We start from the raw sequence: 20,887 nt of genomic DNA, 5'->3' as shown, positions 1-20,887 counted from the left end.
GTGATGAACCAATGGGTGTGTCTGTGTGTGCAGGTCTACTGTGACATGGAGACTGATGGAGGAGGCTGGACGGTACGTTCTTTACCTTCAACTAACAGCTTCTTATTGTGGATCCTCAGTTCTTCCAGTGTTCTATGTGGTTTGGTTCTATCCTCACAGGTCTCTACAGATGAAGTTTTTAACTTGTTAAAACCAGAGCTTTAGCGTCAGGGTTTTTTAAATTACCATAACTCTTTGACTAATAAACATAATTCCAACAGATTCTAAAGCTTTGCACTGACATGGAGTTAAACCAATGGATTCTGACTCTTTGTGCTGATTGGAGCAAAGCTCCTTTTTTTTTTACTTCAGAATCTGTTGGAATTATGTTTGCATAAAAGGTGAAAGATGGTGTGTTATTTTGTGTTGCTGTAGCTCCAGTATTAAAGGCTTAAACATCAAGCAAGGACAAATGTGGAGAATTGGAGATAATAGAAGAAGGTTTCAGAGAAATTTCTTGTTTTGAGTAAAATGGCCAGATCTGTGATCCAGTTCTCTGAATTCATTGAGTTTGCAGGTTTTCCAGAGGAGGCTGGATGGCTCTGTGAACTTCTACAGGCCCTGGAATGAGTATAAGTCTGGTTTTGGCCAAGCTTCTGGAGAGTACTGGCTCGGTGAGACAAGTATCCGAAACTACAGTCGTGAAGCAAAGCAGTTTTTGTTTTGGTTATCCAGCGGGGATAAACTCAGGAGCAGGAACACTGGAACAGAGCCAGAAGCTTTTAAGGTTTTAACCATAGACCTAAACATGTGACAGGAAACAGAAAACGCTCCAACCTTTCCTTAAATAGAGAAACCAAACTAGAAAGTTGCAGGAAGCTGTGACCAACAAAGGAGAAGCCAAACCTACAATGAACCAAACCAAAATCACATCATAGGCGGACAAACCATAATAGTTTTATCATAACTTCAACACCCTCTAGTTTAATATGTGTATACAGCGGGCTGCCAAGGAAAGTGGTCCAATCTAAACATCATATAAAATAATCCAAAACATTGTTGTTATTTGTTAATTTATCCATATGTAATGATCAGAATGTTTGTTTCTTTAAAACAAAATTTTACATCATTATCTGGACAAAAACAAGTGGTAAGAGGGGAAGTTTCCCCCTGAAATGACGACATGAAACTGTTCACGCCTCTGTGTCGTCCATAAATATCTGAAAAATGGACACTTTAGGACTTCTTCCTTAGTCATTGTCTGTCTTTCTGGGTTTATTTACTCTGTTTGAATGTTGCAACCATATGGACTCTAAATATATTTGTGTTATACTAAATACGTGTGTATGCGTGTGTAGGTCTGGAGAACATCTATGGGCTGACACGTCTACGGAAGCATGAACTTTGGGTGGACATGGAGGATTTTGAAGGAAGAAAAGTGTTCGCTCGTTACTCTTCCTTTGCAATCAATGCTGAATGTGAGGGATACGCCCTGCAAGTGTCTGGATTCATAAACGGAGGAGCCAGTAAGTTCTCTGATAAAGTCTTCTGTGACACAGACTAAATTAAGATTTGACACAAGTTAAGGTGGAGCCTAATTTATGTGGCATTAGGTTCAACAAAAACTTCATCTGGAGACCTCTGACCTTAAAAGGATCCAAAGTTTATGTCCAGTATGGATGTAAAGGTTTTAGAAGAATACAATTAAGGAACCTTAAAGTGGCCTATGGACATTTACGTATCAATTACACACCCCATACGTCTGCATTCACATGTGGTCAGTAAGGACCAAGTACTCTGACCTTACAGACGACTAGAGTGCAGCATAAAGACGCCGTACGACAGCATCACCGTGTGTCATGTAAGTGTACCCTCTCATTATCCTTAGGAATACTTCATGATACACTTACCTCACACACAACAATGGTACTTTCTATTTTCATGACATCCTTTGAGGTGGCCATACGAGCCTTAAGGGAACTGCTAGACACACCTGCCGCTCCTCTCTACGACCCTCCACCGACCATGACAACCCAAAAATGAGTCAACAATCATGTGGTTGCATGTGACTAAGGCTTAAGCTGAAGGTTTTATGTGAATTAAAGTTTACTGAGTCCGTCTAAAACTCCAACAATGTATCAATCAAACAACATTGATGTGAAGGTTGAAGAAGCTCAAAAGGCTACTAAAGTTCAATAACACACTAATAAGTTCTTGTTAAATGAGTCACTGCTGTAGATTAAAAGTCTTTAATAGGATTTCCGTCTTTTTACTGTTAAGAATTATTGGAATTCCCTAACAAAAGTGTTTCTGTGTGTTTGATGTTTCTGCAGATGACGCTCTGACTTATCACAACGGCATGAAGTTCTCCACCTTTGACAAGGACCAGGACACCTGGCCAAATAACTGTGCAAAGAGTTTTTTAGGGGCATTCTGGTATAATAGCTGTCACTATGCAAACCCTAACGGTGTTTATCGCTGGGGGGCTGATGGGACCATTTTTGCTATTGGGGTGAGTTGGTTTCAATGGAAGGGTTATGACTATTCTCTGAAGAGAATCAGCTTTAAGATCCGTCCTGTGAAATAAATCTGTAGGACAAACGTTCAGCAGTGCAGCTTGGTCTGCTGTGTATAAATAATCTGTAGAATCATTGAATCAGAAGCTTCAATCCAGACAAATGATGATTGGGAGCAGCTGCTGCTGCCTCTTTGGTGGAGGTTTCATTTCTGAACTGAATCATTTCCTGCTGACAATAAACAAGAAGCAAAGCAACAACTTTCTCACTTTGTGCTTTATTTTATAACAGTCGTTGTTGGTCGCTTGTGTCACAAAAGCAGAATTTAAAATCTGGAGGATTTATTTAGAAAAGACAGAAAATAAAGTTTTGTGGTCCTGAATAGAGCTTAAGGGGGGGAATTCGGACACAGCCAAACCAGAATCTCCAGACCACAGATGGTGCTAGTGAGCACTGCTGGGTGTGAGGGAGGAAATACTTATTGCTCAATAACTCAGGCTTGTTGGTTCTGGAGGAAAACACTGCCAGTCCACGACATGAGGTGATGGTGGAAGAGCTCCTCTGGGGCAGATGGACAGTTGGCACAAGCATGAGTTCCTCACTTATGTCACAATGTGAGAACCTATGCATTTTCATGGAATTGGAGGGGCTAGTGCTCAGACAGCAGGTTTTTAGAGGAATGCTCAGAAATGTGTGAATGAATCAAAATACCACTTTGGGGTTTATTTTCATGAGGACTAAACATTCTATTACACTTCAAAGCACAAAAAGTAGATTTTGCAGGTAAATAAGCTCTTTAAGGTTTTTATTTGATATCATTTGCATAACAATTGGAACTCACCACACACCGTTGCAGAGGTAGAAATTGGTGACCCTTTGATGACATCTTTATTACAGTGTTGGTGGTAACACATTGCAAAGTAACGGATTACTGTAATTGAATTACTTTTGTCAGCATGAAGGAACGTAATGAATTACAGTTCAAATTATGTTCTTTTGTAGGTTTTACAGAGTTTGACATTTTCTCTTGGTTAAATGAAACAAAACAGAGGTTAATTTAAAAGAAATAGAGTTTCTGGGGGATAAGCACATGCATGTACATGCAGAGTTGGGGATCGGTTAAAGTACAGACATGCCCTCATTGCTGCAGTCACACTGCTTTCTGAACTGGCTCGAAGACTGGACGAAAAGAGACGCAGCAAGGAGTCTGTTCATCCCTGAGCAGCAGCAGGTGAGCAGCAGAGCAGAGAGCCGCCCCCAGTTCTGATGTGTCGTGGCGAATGAAACTTCTCTGAAGTTTTGCTCTTTGGGGGTGAAAAACCAGGTGGATGGAAGTTGGCAGATCACACAAGGCCTCTGGATTTAGTGTAGTTTCAGTGTGGCAGGATGAAGTGGCTCAGGTGTAGCGGGAAGGATGATTGCAGGCAGAGGCCTCATGGGGCGTTAAAAAATGGCCAAGGCGTCCACCGGTTGTGATGGGCATCATTTGGCCACTGGGACCGCCCACTTCCTGCATAGAATTCATCTTAATTTTAGCCCCCACAGTTGAGCATGGCATGATTTTGAGCCTCCCGGGTGATGAACAGAGTCTGTCTGTCTGCAGCAGCTGTCTGGGACATTTGACTGTCCCTGCGTGTGTGTGAAAATCCTTGTTGGACTACAAAGAGGGTTCTGCTGGGGGGGCTCATTGGCTGCTATAGCCATGCCTGGATTCTCCCCCACCAACCACCAGGAAAAGATCGGCAGGACTCACCACACTGAGCAGCATCCCACTTACTGGCTAACCCTCATTTCTGTAGCCCATTTGTCTGTAATGTGTGTGTGTGTGTGTGTGGGTGTGGGTGTGCGTGTGTGTGTGGGTGTGGGTGTGGGTGTGGGTGTGTGTGTGTGTGTGCGTGTGTGTGTGGGTGTGGGTGGGTGTGGGTGGGTGTGTGTGTGCGTGTGTGTGTGGGTGTGTGCGTGTGTGTGTGGGTGTGTGTGTGGGTGTGTGTGTGTGTGTGTGCAGTGTGTTTCTCTTGTTGTAGGTTTGGATTTGGGTCGATCTCGGGGAGCTGCTGGGACCCGCTCCTATAAGGGTTTCTTTTGTTTCTTTATCAATTCTCCTGAGGAATTTCATTCATCTTGGTTTGTTCGCCCCCCTCCCTCAGTGCTGAGGACCCAGGTGTCAGTCCTGTGCTTAAGGTGGAGGCCTTCCCTGGTTTGGGGTGACGTGTCCTTGAGTTGAAGGGTTTTTTGAGTGTGTGTGATCTGCATCCCGTGAGTGAGGGGCTTTATATTCTGTGTTCTTCCCTTAATCCATTCAGGTCCTCAACATACTGAACTTCTGTTTCATTATTTTTGTGTGCATGTATTTTAAATAATCCTTTTTAATTGGTTTCAGAATCTTGTAATCAAATTATTTTAACTCTGGTACCCCCTGGTACCCCCGTCCCCTAACTTTGTTCATCCATCAACATTTCCTTGAGACCACATCAGCTTGTGTGTAAAAACCTTACAGTTCTTGGATCTCCTCAGCCATCAATGTAAACCTAACTAATCTACATTATATCAATGTTAACTACATGGGGCTCCAGGGTCTCAGATTGCAGCCCCCTGATCTGGGGGTTTGTGGTAAAAACAAGTTTTTTCACTGTACCAAAATAAAAATAAATAAAAGTTGACTCTATTTATCTCACAATGGGGAAATATGTTCTCTGCATCTGACCCATCCCTGGGGGAGCGGTGAGCTGCAGACGAGCCACACTTGGGAAGCAACCCCCCAATCCCACCCCAAGGGTCAAGCAGGGAGGCATTGGGTCCCATTTTTAACCCTTGTTCCATCCTTTGCACTTTAACATTGGGAGTTGGGTCATCTAGACCCACTAGACAGTGCTCTGAACCTTTTTTCTTCAATGATTTGTGATCTTCACTGGTGTCCATGGATTACATGAAATCTTTCCACCTTTATCCACCTTTGTCATGGTAGGGAGAACACCTCAATGGAAGGGGGGGGTCATCTTGATAGCACAAGGGTTAAGATCTTTGGTATGACTCGGCCTGGGTTTAAACACTCGACCTTCCAGTTCCAGTTACAGGGCGGACACCCTACCCACAAGACCACTGAGCTGGTTGCATACTCCTGAAGGTGAACATGAGGTCAGTAAATTAAAAAAAAAGTGGAAACATTTCTGCTTTGCTTTTCTTTATTGATAGCAGGAAATCTCGGTTTGGTTGAATGATTCTACAGATTATTTATACACAGCAGACCAAGCTGCACTATTGAACGTTTGTCCTCCAGATTTATTTCACAGGACGGATCTTAAAGCTGATTCTCTTCAGAGAATAGTTCTGACCCTTCCAGTTATCCCACTCCACTCCAATTGAATTGAAGTAATCATCTCTCCCCCAGCGATAAATGCCGTTAGGGTTTGCATGGTTACAGCCATTGTACCAGAACGCCCCTAAAAATCGTTTTGCACAGTTGTCATGCCAGGCGTCCTGGTCTTTGTCAAAGGTGGAGAACTTCATTCCATTGTGGTAGTTCAGAGCGTTTCCTGCAGAAACACAAACACACATTTATCACTTTGTTTTCAAGCTTCCTGCTTTCAGAGCAGATCTAGACTTTGTAGAAACTACATGTAACCCAGGTAGTACTTGCTGGCCTTGTTTTGTGTTGTTTTCCCTTCCTGGTCACTTTTGTTTCCCGCGCCAGTGACGTCAGCTAATCAAGTGGGGTGGTTGGCCAATCACGGCCCTTTGTTTCACGACGTCCCAGCATCACGCTACATAGCGCGGCCAGCCGTGTACACTTATGGTGCTGGGATTCAGTATTCATGGAAGTGGTGGGGAAGCCAAATGAGAGACAAGACACAGGTCTGATGAAACTATTCTCATCATTTACCTGCTTAATTCTGCTTGTTATTTATTGTAGTGCATATTATGTCACAGGGACCCTCTATCCAGTCCAAACACAGGCGATATTGTTGACTTGACATGTGGTTTTGGCAGAAATTGGTGAGTCAAGACATTGTTATGCTAATGTAGCTTAGCTGCCACTACTTATTAATAACAAGCTTTCTGTATGATTCAGTTAAAACTAAAAACAATACTTAAGGAGGAAATATTGCATACATATTCTAAGAATGTGTTATATTACTGTGATTTACTGTCTCTTGATAATTTGTTGTTTTGAAATTGAATGTGGTGCATTTAGTGCTGTGTTTATATAAATTGAGTGCACACTGACATTATTAAAAGAAAAATAATACATGTTAGCCTACTTTTAATTGGAGTTATGTTAACACAAGATTTATTGGGATTTTGGTCCAGTTACACAGACCAGGTCCATGATGGTGAGCTAGACCCTAGGAACCTGAACCTCCAGAAGAGCCGCATCATCCCGCCGGGCCTGTAGGGGGGCTTCGTAGTAGCCCAATGAAAAACTCACACCCAACTTACGTCTACACCATCACCCAGTGAACTACCATACACATTAAAATCACTCATCCCAGTGCACTTGCATTCCTCTGAACTGTAGGCGGGTTGGTTCTTGTGTTTTTTTTTCCCTGTGGAGCAATTCAAAGTTGCTGGACTCTCGATACGTCAATGCTATATCAGTCATGGATTGTGTATTTTGAAATCTTAAACCTTTTTAGTATTTTAGTGTATGCATAGAAATGTCCATTCACTTTCCTTTATAGTTTAATATTTGTCTGTCACTGTGAGTATTTAGCACAAACAATAATTGGTACCAAACCACAGGCCACTCCCTCCTTGAGACAAATTCTAGACTTCTGGTCACAAGCCCATTTCAATAGTTAAATAGCACTTTCTGTGACCCTGTTGCTACATACAGAATCTGTTTTCTAGAGTAAAATGTTTCAACTTTGTGTTTCTTTGTGACAATAACGTTCATCTTGATGCTGCAAACGCTCCTTTGAACAGTTTCTTTGTTCTCCAAACTCCATTTCTCCTGGTGTCCAAGTGTTTCTGATCAGAGACCTACCTGCTCCTCCATCAGTGAATCCCGTCACCTCCAGTTTGTATCCTTCATCCTCTGGACCAATGGAGAAGGAGGAGTAGCGAGCGTACGCCTTGTTTCCTTCAAAGTCCTCCATGTCGACCAGCAGCTCATATTTTTTCCTCAAACAGAGCTGGAAGAGATTCTCCAGACCTGAAACCCAGGAAGGTGTTAGCACCAACATTGGCATCAACGCATTGCTTTGATTTCCATCTCACCCAACCAGATCTCTCCATCAGCAGAACCAAAGCCCGTCCTGTAATAATCCCAGGGTCTGTAGAAGTTCAGAGAACCGTCCATCCTCCTCTGGAAGACCTGAGGGAACAGGACAGAAGTGAACCGGATGATTCCTCAGACAGCTGAAAGGGACCAGGTCAAGTTCTCACCATCCACTGTCCTCCGAGGGAATCCATGTCGCAGTACACCTGGAGACACACACACACACGCACCCACACACACACACACACACACCCACACACAGACACACACACACACACAGACACACACAGACACACACACACACACACACACACACATACACACTTATTTAGGTAACCCAACTCTAAGTGTTTTGATTGACTAATCAAACACTGAAACATTATTTTGTTTCATTTTCTCACTTTCAGCTTTTAATAAGCTCATGTTGTACGTTTTTCTATCACGATCATGAAAAATAACACCAACTTGTACTAAAGCTAGCCATGTTTCTAAAAATGTCTGTTTTCTCCATAAGTGTCCATCATGAGCTGAAAGTGGGAGAGCGTACCTGGACCCCATATGTGTCTTCTATGGGATAGACGGTGTAAACTCCACTGGCTCTGCTGTTGTCCTGGTCGTAGATATCACTGCAGTCCACAGGAGGAACCCCAGGAAGACCGCCCACCAGCTGTGGAACCAGGACCAGGACTGACAGCAGAGCAGCACTTTCCATCTGTTTCCATCCAAAAGCAGCAGAAAAACACACATCTGAGAGTCACACATGAAAATACAGAAACACTAAAGCTTCTACAGACACAGAATGTCAGAAAGCTTCAACAATTCATAGATTCTTGTTGGACTGACGTTCTAACAATAACTTGCCTTAAAATTCCAGTAGAGTCTCCTCACTACTCATTAGTACCCTTAATGATGAAAAATGTGGCAGGTTTAATTATTTTTTCATGTCATGTTTCTGCAGTGATTCAGTTACAACTATTTTTATTAAATAGTTTCTATAATTACAGATTATTTGCACAGAGAAGCAAACACAGGTGATGTCAGTAAAGTTAGATTTTAGGAGAAAATCCTCTGACCTTTGACCTTTTTCAAGCTCTTTGCTTCAGTCGCTTCCTTCAAGGTCTCTGATATTTGGAGAAACTTCAGAAGAAGATCAGTCCTGGAGCTGCTTCTTGGTGTTTAAGGAATCAAAGTCTGAAACTGTTGAACGGAAGGAATTTCAAAATAAGAGCCTGGAGGAAGAGAACGCCCTTTCTGAATTCCTTTATGTGTGAAGACATGTTTGTGAGTGCACATCGTTCTTTATCTCAGTCTGCACAGATTTCTGTATTTGTGCAGATGCCTGCATAATTATATGTTTGCATTTTGTGCTTCTGAAGATGTCTGAAGTTCTAGAAGTGCATTAAACAACTCATTTTTTAAGTATTTAAACAGGACACATATTTGTTTTGCCGTCTCTTACTTCCTGTGTTTGCTGCCGACACAGACTTTAAAAAATGAAGGACATTTTTCAGTCCCTAAAGTCTGATTGTGCTGGGTTTAATTTAGTTCTTGTTGGACCCAACAATCTGACTGTCTGTTATGTCACTCATTAAATGACACCAAAGCACAAACTTAAGTGCTTCCATCATCCCAGGAACTTAACCCAACAGAATTCATCTCTTTCAACCCATGGATATAAAGGCAGATCATCAGTGACTAACTTGTACTTTAACTGCTGATTTACATGTTAATAGGTTTCTGAGCTGGTCAGGCTTTAATTTGTTGTTTTGTTGTCACCAATGCGTTTGTTTGATTTTCTGGTAGATACGTCAGTTGTGTTTTGTGATGAAAATAATTCTTTTTTTTAATTTCTACAGTTTAAAAAAATTATTAGGATTATTAGAACCAAAATATTCACTAATCCTCATGTTTTTGGTTATATTTTAAATTATGACACTCTGTTTTTTTCCATTTAATATCTAACATTAACATCTAAAAAAGACTAAAATCATGAAAGTTAAGGAAGAATTAAACATAAAGTATATGTAAAAGTTAGGAGACATAAAAAGATCATTTCTTTACCAATTCTTCCCAAAAGCATTTTTGTATGGAAGCGATTATGTAGCATAAATAAAAAGCAAAGTCAAAACCAGAAATGCTTTTTCATTTTCAAAATTAAAAAGCATTTTTTGACTCAAAAATATAATGAAAAAGCAAACCACCAAAATGCTTTTTCATTTCCTTCCTCAACACAGCTTATTCTGTCACTTAAATAAAATTAAAATGAAAATGGTATTTGACATTTCATTTTCAAGACGTTCTCTGGTAAATGTGTAGCATAATTCATTTAGAAATGTCTAATTTGACATTCAAAATGGATTAATTGAAATGCTTTTTAATTTTCAAAATGAAGCTGCATTTTTTGACTCAAAATTAAAAAGAAAAAGCAATACTTCAAAATGCTTTATCATTTTATACTTCAACACTGCTTTTTCTGTCACTTAATTAAAATGATAATGAAAATGGTATTTGACATTTCATTTTCAAAAAGGTTCCTGGTAAATGTGTAGCATAATTTATTTAGAAATGTCTAATTTGACATTTAAAATGGATTAACAGAAATGCTTTTTAATTTTCAAAATGTAGCTGCATCAAATGACTCAAAATTCAAATGAAAAAGCAATATTTCAAAATGCTTTTTCATTTTATACCTAAAACCGCTTATTCTGTGTCATAATTAAAACGAAAATGCAAAGAGGGGATTGCATTTGCATTTTAACATCCACCCCGCGCACCTTGTCACAATATTCATTTAGGAAAAGCATTAGCAGAGGGGAGGCGGGGCGATGACGTCACTGCTTTCTCTGTGTGTCCGGCTGCTGACTGACGCACACACACGCACCAGGAGCAGACTGTGTTAGCGGCAGAGACGATGGTTTTGTGATGGTTGTGAACTTCTGATGAGTTTCCACAGCTTTTCAGGACTACATAGCTGCATGTCCGCCTTCTGCGGTCCTCCTCCTGACCCACCGCGGACAAGCTTTGTTATTCGGACCGCCAGCTGCCTTCACACAGCGGAGCGCGAAGCTCCCGATGATCGCTGAGGCGGAAATGCTGCTGCGATCTGAGAAACCATCATATGAATTTGTGTTTCCAGTGGTGTCCAGAACAAAATCAAGACTGATTCCCACATATTTACACATTTATCTGCAGCTTCGGGTGAATTTGCTGTTTGATTTATTAAGATCCAGGTTTGAGCAGGCCAGGTCCAGCGGTTTTTGAACAGGACCCGGTTTTACGTAATCTCAATGTGGAAAATGCAGCAGAATGTTCCTTTAGCTCCCTCGCGAATCAGAAGCTGTGAATCGTAAGTCAACTTTAGCGTCGTTTGACCGCACGGATTTAAAAACATATAATCGAGCAGAGCAGGCCGTAAAATATTAGCATAACTGTTATAAAAGCACATTATGAAGATAGTCTCCTGCAGCTTCGCGCTGAGTGAGTGTTTTTGGTCCAAACAGCAACGTTTAGCATGGAGAAATCTGCTGTCTGTTGATGGAGCTCCAGCTGTCATCAAACAGTAAATTCACCGCAAAGCTGCAGATAAATGTGTAAATATCTGTGAATTACATGAGTCTTTATTTTGTTCTGGACACCACTGGAAACACAAATTCATATGATGGTTTCAGATCGTAGCAGCATTTTCCGCCTTCAGCGATCGTCGGGAGCTTCGCGCTCCGCTGTGCGAAGGCAGCTGGCGGTCCGAAGAACAAAGCTTGTCAGCGGTGCGTCGGGAGGAGGACCGCAGAAGGCGGACATGCAGCTACTTAGTCCTGAGAAGCTGTGGAAACTCATCAGAAGTTCACAACCATCACAAAACCATCGTCTCTGCCGCTAACACAGTCTGCTCCTGGTGCGTGTGTGTGCGTCAGTCAGCAGCCGGACACACAGAGAAAGCAGTGACGTCATCGCCCCGCCTCCCCTCTGCTAATGCTTTTCCTAAATGAATATTGTGACAAGGTGCGCGGGGTGGATGTTAAAATGCAAATGCAATCCCCTCTTTGCATTTTCGTTTTAATTATGACACAGAATAAGCGGTTTTAGGTATAAAATGAAAAAGCATTTTGAAATATTGCTTTTTCATTTGAATTTTGAGTCATTTGATGCAGCTACATTTTGAAAATTAAAAAGCATTTCTGTTAATCCATTTTAAATGTCAAATTAGACATTTCTAAATAAATTATGCTACACATTTACCAGGAACCTTTTTGAAAATGAAATGTCAAATACCATTTTCATTATCATTTTAATTAAGTGACAGAAAAAGCAGTGTTGAAGTATAAAATGATAAAGCATTTTGAAGTATTGCTTTTTCTTTTTAATTTTGAGTCAAAAAATGCAGCTTCATTTTGAAAATTAAAAAGCATTTCAATTAATCCATTTTGAATGTCAAATTAGACATTTCTAAATGAATTATGCTACACATTTACCAGAGAACGTCTTGAAAATGAAATGTCAAATACCATTTTCATTTTAATTTTATTTAAGTGACAGAATAAGCTGTGTTGAGGAAGGAAATGAAAAAGCATTTTGGTGGATTGCTTTTTCATTATATTTTTGAGTCAAAAAATGCTTTTTAATTTTGAAAATGAAAAAGCATTTCTGGTTTTGACTTTGCTTTTTATTTATGCTACATAATCGCTTCCATATTTTTGGATCTGACGTTACTTTTACCAAAAAAGGTTAAAGTTTGAACAGGAGGTGAACATTGTTGCCACCTGCTGGTAAAAAGAGTCCATTGCAAGTGTGTAAACTTTTTTTTTTTTCCAACAACCTTTATTGTACATTTTTCAATTTTACAGACATTCACAGTCGCTTGCACAATAAACAATTGTTAATATCAAACACACATATAAGACCGAAAAAAAAAACAGTAATATTTTTAACAATGTGTGTGTCTTTCCATCTTGTAAAGCAATTACTATTTTTTAAAATATATTTTGGGGTTATTCCTGTATTTTGTAGTGTAATTTTCCAACTGTTCAATTAAATAAAGTAAATAATTTAAAACATCTCATTAAGTCACTCTCAGAGCTTGAAAGAGATTGGTCCTTATCCCGGAAGAGCGGCTGGTCACGTGCTCCGCCCCCCAGCCCCAGACAGCTCATTAGGCTGATTGGTCTCAGGTGAGGCAAACAGGTTCGGTTCTGCAGAGGCGCGTGCGGCGCAGCTCAGGTCAGTGTTCTTCCCTCTGCTCGGTGTTTTAGTGAACTTTGGAGTCAAATTGGTTTTTTCTGTTCTCCTGCTGGGAGAACTTTAGGTTCTTTCATGGAGAACAAGAGAAGGTTCGGTTCCTCAAAGTCCTGAAGCTTTTTTTCTGTGGCTGAAATTTTTTTAGTTTTTATGACTCTGCATAATTTTAAACTTATTTCATAAATCACTATTTAATTATTTCGTTAATCAACCCAAACATTTCCAAATTTAAGTCAACTTAAATTCTGAACTTCACTCTGATTCTAAAAATATTCCAGATTTTTGCTTCCTGTTTTCTTCTGTTGGATCAGGATTTGCTTTGAAGAGTTTAATGTGGTCATTTGATTCTCTAGAATAAGGATTTAACCTAAATAATATAATTAAAACTGAAGTTAACAGTAAAACTGCTGAGCGTTGTGGTTTATTAACTATTTAGTAGTTGGTCAGAAGTGACCTGTGAATCTTTTGCTGTTTTTCAAACCAAAGTCCTTGATGTATTAATTCCTTCTATCAAATGCTCCGGTGTCTATCGGCCGTGTAAAGCACCACATTTGCCATGGGGGGACTTTAGGATCCTGTCTTAAAGAAAAAACCCAAATGAACATTTGTGGAGATGTCTGCCGTACCTTCAATTGTTATAAAAGTATTCAATGTCTTTTTGCTCCAGTCTAAAATATCTGAGCAGTTCCTGCATAAACTGCAGTCTGTATACTTAAAGGCTACTTACAGAATACTAATTTATGTCAAATAGTTTTTAAAATCTTGGATTTCTCTTTTACTGAAAGGACATTTTTGCCAAATTTGGTGCTTTTGTTCTAATATTTTTAATAACCGGTTTGACTTAAAGTGGGAATGAAGCTGTTTTCTGGCTAACTGTGGCTGTTCTGATTTATTTTTTTTCCCAGGATTCCTTGCTGGAAGAATGAAGAGGATCTCCAGCACACAAAGAGGTAACTATTTCAACACTATGTTCAGTTAGGACGGCATTTCTTTTTTGAATCTTTTTACAGATGGACAATACTTTTCCATCAAATCTAACTTCTTGCAAAACTCTTAGGAAATAATTTCTGTGTAGGGCTGCACGATATGAGGAAAACTTGCGATATGCGATATTAGAGATTAATATTGCGTTAACGATATAATTTGCGGTATATAAAAAAATAGAAAAATGCCAAAAACATCATTCCCATTTCATTGCAACAGTTTAAAATTATACTCCAAATGACCCTCATCGACTTAGGAGGAGAACATCTAACATAATAGGCCTCCATCTGATTGGTAAACAATAGGAAGGCATACATCTGATTGGTCAAAGCATAAAGGGATTTATTTGATTCGTTAAATGCGTCAAGCTGCCATAAGATTGTTTTAACACATTTTGGGTTTACGATTTATTGCGATATTCGCAGTCTTTTGCGATATGCATATTGCAGAGCTGGATTTTGCGATAACGATAAATTTGCGGTATATTGTGCAGGCCTATTTCTGTGTATGAATTGTTCCTGATGAATCCATTTCTAAATGTGTCTCTTTCTTCTCCTCAGGAAGATCTTCAACCAGTAAGTCCCTCATGTCTTTGTTCGGCCGCCGCGCCGACCTTTTCCTCTTTCTCTAAGCTTGCATTGAAGGTGACTTCCTTTTTTTCATGTTTGTTGCTGCAGTGATGTTCTGCTCTGTTTATTGGTCACAATGAGGATGGACTTGTTGTTTTTGGGCCTTCAGCTGAAATGGCTTTGAGTGCACAAACTTTTCCTCCTGCAGGTTTTTTAGATCAGTAGCTGCTGCTACAGCGTCTAGTTTCTGATCAAACAGAACTGTCTGGAATTCGTACCTTTTTTATTTTCTGCGAATTTCTCCAAAATGGAGCGACCTCGTCGGTTTGCGTGCTCGCGTCCGTCATTTTGAATTTTGGCATTTTCCGTCATTTTCCATTTTCCGGCATTTTGGAGATTTCATTTGCGTCCTGATCGTCAGAAGGTATGTGACACAAAGTTTTTAACGCACACACCCACATCTCATTTGTGTGGAGCATTGGAGTCCTCAAACGTATGTGCCATCTCACTCACCTGCTGTTTCTTTCCTTCCTGGGCGCCGTGCCGCCACTCTACCACCTTCTGGCGCCGTGCCGCCACTCTACCACCTTCTGGCGCCGTGCCGCCACTCTACCACCTTCTGGCGCCGTGCCGCCACTCTACCACCTTCAGGCGCCGTGCCGCCGCTCTACCACCTTCTGGCCGCCGTGCCCCTCTTTACGCAATATTTTTGCTGTTTTTATTTTTTTGGTTTGTCTATTTTTGTATTTGCATACGTTTGAAAGATGCCTAGTTTTTCATGTCACAAATGTCTGATCTCCGATCTCTTCATGTTCCAATAAGCTCCTCATCTGTGGTAAAGTCACCTTCAATGCCGTTTCCTTTCTGTCTGTCAGATGGATCTGAGGTTCAGCATCAGGTTCTTAGAGTTCTCTGAGCTTTGAGGTAGAGTTCAGTCTGGTCAGGATGAGATGTTCGGGAACTGAATTGAGGTCTTGTAGTTCTGTAGTGTGAAGGTTGTTCTCTGACAGTAGAGGTTGTGGTTGTTGGGCTGGAGCTGAATCAGTGCAGTTGTTGCTTTGTGACTCTGGTTTGGAGGTCTATCAGAGATTCTGTCCTTTTCTTCTTCCACTGTGATTGGATCATTTTGTGCACTTCTTTTTCAGGTGGTGCTACGTAAGGTAAGACCAGTTTTTATTTCTTTCCTGCGTCCGTGCGCTTGGCCTTCCCGCCGTGGTTGAGCCGGTTTACTGTGCTGGTTTAGAACGCCAAATGTCTGTGATGGTCTGGGCTCTTTGGAAGGTTTCTGGTAGTGATCAGTGCTTCTGGTTTCCTTTGGTTGAATAATTTGGTCACTGGTTCCAAATGCCGGTTTGGTGTTCGGATCTCCTGGTTCTGTTGGTGAAAGCCCAGCCCACAACCAGGGAGCTGTAGATCAGGGAGGACTGCATGCTCCGTCTGCCACATCCACTGGTGTTGGTGATGCATGTGTGGGGTCTTTCTGTCACAGGTCTTTCTGGATCCTCTTTGCACGCTCTGGCTTTAAATGTTCTTCTTTCCTGTTCAGTTTCTTTCTTGTCCATCTGCAGAGATCTCTGCTCTGCAGTCATCTTACCTTTCTCTATCCTGTCTTCCAGTTCATCTTCCTGCAGCTTTCTTCTGTTACCCTTCTTATTCTAAGCTTTTCTAGAATCCCTTTCCCCCTGATTCCTAAAATCTTTAATTGCAAAAACTTTAGATTATAATTAAACTTTATAGATAATTAAAATAGTTTAAACTTAGTATGAACCTATAACTAAAAATGTAATGTGTATATAAAAAAGTAAAATATTAAAAGGTGAAGTTAAATTTCTCTTTGGTCATGCTCCAGTGAATTTCCTCTTCTCCTTAAATGTCGTATTTTAAACTGTTGTAATGTGAAGGAAGAAGGCCTCCTCCCTGCAGAGAATCTAACATGACCTCTGAACTCTTACAGCAGCCTGAAAACAGGTTTCCTTTTCAATTCAATTTTATTTCCACAGCCCAATATTTACAACAATAGTCATCTCAATGGGCTTTATACCAGTAATTGACATGAACAAAGTCAGCAGCTTCCAGGGAACTCTGGATTTGTGACCTGAAACTGAAACCAGAGTCAGAACTACAGATGAGAAACTGAGCTCTAGTTAATGGAGGCTGGGAAGATTCCTCTGGTTGGTAAAACATCCCTCCAGGATTTGAGAGGAGACGTGGACAACGCAACAAGACAACTTCGAGCTGGACAGACGCATGAAGACAAAAGCAAAGGATAAAGAACTGAACCGTCGCACACGGCGATGCTCTTCATGGAAACATCTGCAACACCTGTTGACGACAAACGCCTCACAAAGCAGGAAATGAGAACGGAGACCAAAAAAGGGATTCGGACATCAGTCAGCAGATCAATGTGGAACTGGATCAGTGGAACAAGTACCATCAAGTCAATTTGGCTATTTGAACTAAAACCTGAAACTTGACTGAAGGCTAACGAGTGAATTGACATCGAAGCATGAAGGTACAACTGCAACATCTGCAGCAAATTACACTTAAACTGCAATGGAAGAACGGTTCCTAAATATTTCAACCAAAAGAAAAGTTCCAAATGTCTGTTCCTGAGGGACGTGATTTACTGAAGTTTGTCAAAAAGTGGATGGAATTTCTCATCTGGATGTGAGATGATCCTAACGTGATGCAAAGCCTGTTTCTACCCCAAGACTCTGAAATTGATGCAAACTTCAAAGAGAAGACATGTTGACGAATACAAGATTTCTCAACAAACTGGATGCATCAGAAGGAATTTTGGCAAAAGCAGCTGCTTAACAAAGGGTAAGTACTGAAATCTAAACACTATTCCTTGCGGAGAAGAACAGTGGTTCTTGTTGGGAGGACAGACGTGCTGAAGAGGATACAAATGTATGAACTTGAGTCTGGAGGGACTGATGTTTCTTGGGACAACTTTGAGCAAATGGGGACATGGAAGGGTAAACGGTTCATGATTGTACTAACCTACAGTGTTCAGAGAATGGAGTATTTTTTTTTTTATTTTCTAGGTACATTTGTAACCCCTTCTGTACTCGGACGACACACCTGAGATGATGGTTGTGATGGGTTTGAGTTTCTGTCCAGACACATGAATGACTGAAAACCATTTGGTTTTATTTTGAAAACTGTTATGGTTTGGATCTACCTGGGGGTAGTAGGAACTCATTATGGGATGTCAAATTGAATATTATTTAAAAACAAGGTGTTTCAGATTGCTCTGCATTCTAGAGAAACCATCCCAATGATGCATTCATGGTTCTCTGTATTTTGGGTTTGCTTCTAAAGAAGTTAAAAATAAAATTTGGACGACGGTCTGACTGAACCGAAAACTTTTCATGAGTGACAGTTGATGTTTCTAGTCTGACTTGGTTTGATTTTTGTCATTTTGAAAGAAAAGTGCAGGTTAACCTTCAATAACTGTACAGTAATGAACATAATCTGTATCAAATATTGCGTCCTGCCCTTAATTCCAACTCTAACCCTGTGCTTTTAATCTGAGTGTTCATGAATTCTCTTTATGGTCTACACCTCTTGTTCTGGTGAATCCTTTATTCTGTTTTTTTTTCCTGGTGGCAGAAAAAACTGCCTCTGATTTTTATTGGGTATTCTTCACTACAGCCTCCAGGTATCTGCATCTCCTTGTTGCCTAAAGCCCTGGTTTGAGTTAAATGGTGTGGTTGGTGGGTAAAGTCCACCATGATGTGAGAGCCTTATTTTTTTAACAAACGTCTTTCATCTTTGTTCATATGGTTCTGTTCTTTAAAATGGTTCCTGGAAGGTCAGGCTCCATGAGCTTTTAACTATCTTCTTCTTTCAGGGTTGTAGGGGGTTTCATGATGGGGGGTTGGTCGCAGAAAAAGCAGACCTTGAGTGGATTTCAACAAATGAGGTTTTTTGCATTTAATTTAAGGTTTTTTATACTGACCCATTTTAATCCAATTCTCAACAACTGGATGCATGTAATGCTGGGACTTGAACATTTCTATGGGTTGACCTCTTCATAGGTGAATCTCTTACCTGCTTGCAGGTGTGTTCACAAGGGACTGCTCGGCTTCTTTTCAAGCCCTAACCCTCCTGATGCAGTTGGTACTTTTTTGACAAAAAGCCTGCTGCAAGTTGTGTTTTAAAAGAACCCAAATTCTTCCCTACAGGTTGAAATATTTAGCAAACTCCAGCATGGATATTGCTTTCCCCCCCCAAAGAAATGGTAAAGGTGTTGCACCAAGAAATCAAAGCCCTCCCCACAGGAGGGGCTGTGATAAAGAGCAGCTTTGACGGGTGCCTCAACCAAGAACCACAACAGAGGACCAGAACTGGAATTTCACACACGGTGGGCAGCCGGACCACCGGAACGGCTGAAACAAAAGCCGCCGCCTATGCAGGGTGGGGATGGTTCGTTTTAAATGGTTGATCCATTGTCGCTGGTCTACTTGGATGTTGTCATGAGCGTCAGGTCTTTGAGAGGAGTCCGTACTCAGCTGAGACACCTTTCTCTGGTGGCAGAATAAAACTCACTCTGATATTTGGGGGGAATTTTCTCTTCCAGCTTCCATGTCTATTGAGTCCGTTACAAAAACTTTTTGATAAAACTTGTGACTTTCTACTTTGTGTCTTGACAAAATAACCCTGTCCTTGTTCATTTAAACGGTTTTATCTCAAAACCTAACTCACTGTAGGTGATGTATTTAACTTTATACATTGTTGGGTTTGTGACATTTGTCAGGACGGTTTTAAGGGCTCATCTACACTTTGGAACGTCCCCATCTCTTGAATGGGAGGTTCTGCCGTTGCCTCAAAGGGTTCACTTCAATGGTGTTGACAAACCAGAGTCTGTATTTTCTGATCAAGGTGTAACAATTTCATTTAATTATTTGTTGTACTCTTGAAGTACTAAGGTTCTATTGGTATGGGGAGAAACGTTTTTTCCAAAGGTCATTTCTGGCTAAAGCACAGATGGTTCCTCTTCTCCTTAAATGCTGTATTTTGGTTTTAACTGTTGTGTGAAGGGAGGTGTCCCTGCAGAGACTGGATTATCTCAACTGTTTCCAAGGACAACTGTTTAAAATTGTGGGAAGATGGAGAATAAGGTACTGATGTACGGTTGGGTATCATTCTACCGACATTGGAGGATGGAGACAAACAGATGATCATAGTTGTAATTCCACTTCATCCCATCCTTCAGTTGGATTGTAGATCTGGGCTGGAATAAAAAAACAAGTGAAAATGTAACATTAACTTTGAGAGTCTTGGATGATCTACTGTTCCCTTATGCAGCTGCATGAAGATCTGTTTCAAGGAGTTTCATCTGAGAATTATTGTTTAACATCTGAGCAGACTGGGAGAAAAGATTTCTTTAGTTTGGCTTCTTCTGACCTGTTGGACCAGACGACCACCAAACATGATCCTACCTGAGATCCAAATCCGTGCTTAACGTGAAAACCGCTTTACTGCTAAACTATTTATGTGTAGAGGAAATTCTCTGAAGCGTCATTAGGAAAACTTGAAATACAAAGATTTTTGAAAAGATCAAAGGTTAGAACTCAGGAACTTTAGAATTCCTAATATACCCACAATATTAAAAAAAATAAATCGCCCTCCTACCCCCCCCCCCCTCTCTCTAACATCCCTCTCTCTCTTCCATCCTTTCATTTTCCGGCCGGTCCAACACAAGATTTTTAAATATGATTAAAAGGAAGAAGGTTTGGCTTTTATTACAAGAGGGGTTGTTCATAACCCCTGTTGTTAAAGTAAAATCTGTCCAACACAAGAGGCCTTCAGCTCTCATCTGTTTGCTCAGCTGTTGGACAGAACAAGTTGAAAGAAATATACATATAAAGTAATTACTGAAGTAAAGTGATCCTTCTTGAGCACTAATGGCTTAAACTTGAGTTTTAACTTATCAGTCTAAGTATATTTATTTCTAAAAAATTTTTTAGAACATTTTAGAAATAAATTAACTTAAAAAAAACCTTGTCTTCAGCACCATTTAAAAACTTTAGTTGAAATCAAAAGCAGATGACTGCATTTTTGTGGGTGATGTAACCATTACCCACCTGTGCGCCAGGTGACCTAGATTAGCTACTTATTAAAATTTGGTTACGTAATGCAACCACATGGAGCACAGTCCAGTGCTTTCATGTGCCGGTCCCAAGTCCGGGTGAATGCAGAGGGTTGTCGGTGAGAATCCGACGTAAAAGCAACCAGATCTAAAGTAGCAATCAGCAATGGTCAATCCCTGAAATGTCAATTTAAACTTTTAACTGCATCAGAATGAAAGGTTTTGAAATGTTTGCAGAACACGACCTAAAACGCTTAGCGACTTCACTTTACCATTGGGAGTGGGGTCATCT

General features: G+C 40.5%; 2 protein-coding genes across 4 annotated transcripts in view; one reads left to right on the top strand and one right to left on the bottom strand.

Annotated features, from left to right (window-relative positions):
• Positions 1-2,756, top strand: part of LOC101161619 (microfibril-associated glycoprotein 4-like) — a 3,846-nt gene extending 1,090 nt beyond the window's left edge. The window contains exons 4-7 of the mRNA XM_004086806.4: positions 34-72; positions 557-653; positions 1,338-1,505; positions 2,313-2,756. Coding sequence (XP_004086854.1) covers positions 34-72; positions 557-653; positions 1,338-1,505; positions 2,313-2,566 — 558 coding nt within the window. The 3' untranslated portion in view covers positions 2,567-2,756. The remainder of the gene's footprint in view (positions 1-33; positions 73-556; positions 654-1,337; positions 1,506-2,312) is intronic.
• Positions 2,757-5,659: 2,903 nt separating this feature from the next.
• LOC101161869 (microfibril-associated glycoprotein 4) lies at positions 5,660-8,922 on the bottom strand. 3 transcript variants are annotated; one of them, XM_004086808.4, is made up of 7 exons: positions 8,787-8,915; positions 8,575-8,615; positions 8,261-8,425; positions 7,881-7,919; positions 7,713-7,809; positions 7,480-7,647; positions 5,660-6,028 (listed from the first exon to the last, which is right to left on the bottom strand). In XM_004086808.4, the coding sequence occupies exons 3-7, from the start codon at positions 8,423-8,425 to the stop codon at positions 5,775-5,777; spliced, it is 723 nt and encodes a 240-aa protein (XP_004086856.1). In that variant the 5' UTR covers positions 8,575-8,615; positions 8,787-8,915; the 3' UTR covers positions 5,660-5,774. The 3 variants fall into 3 exon arrangements, with proteins under 3 accessions (XP_004086856.1, XP_004086855.1, XP_020557666.1); XM_004086807.3 differs by lacking the exon at positions 8,575-8,615 and having other exon boundaries at positions 8,787-8,922; XM_020702007.2 differs by lacking the exons at positions 7,881-7,919; positions 8,575-8,615 and having other exon boundaries at positions 8,787-8,922.
• Positions 8,923-20,887: the final 11,965 nt, after the last annotated feature.

The sequence above is a fragment of the Oryzias latipes genome, chromosome 19 (assembly GCF_002234675.1).
Source record: "Oryzias latipes chromosome 19, ASM223467v1".
Taxonomy (NCBI): Eukaryota; Metazoa; Chordata; class Actinopteri; order Beloniformes; family Adrianichthyidae; genus Oryzias; species Oryzias latipes.
The sequence above is the reverse complement of the archived record's forward strand: the minus strand, read 5'-3'. Positions and strand labels throughout refer to the sequence as shown.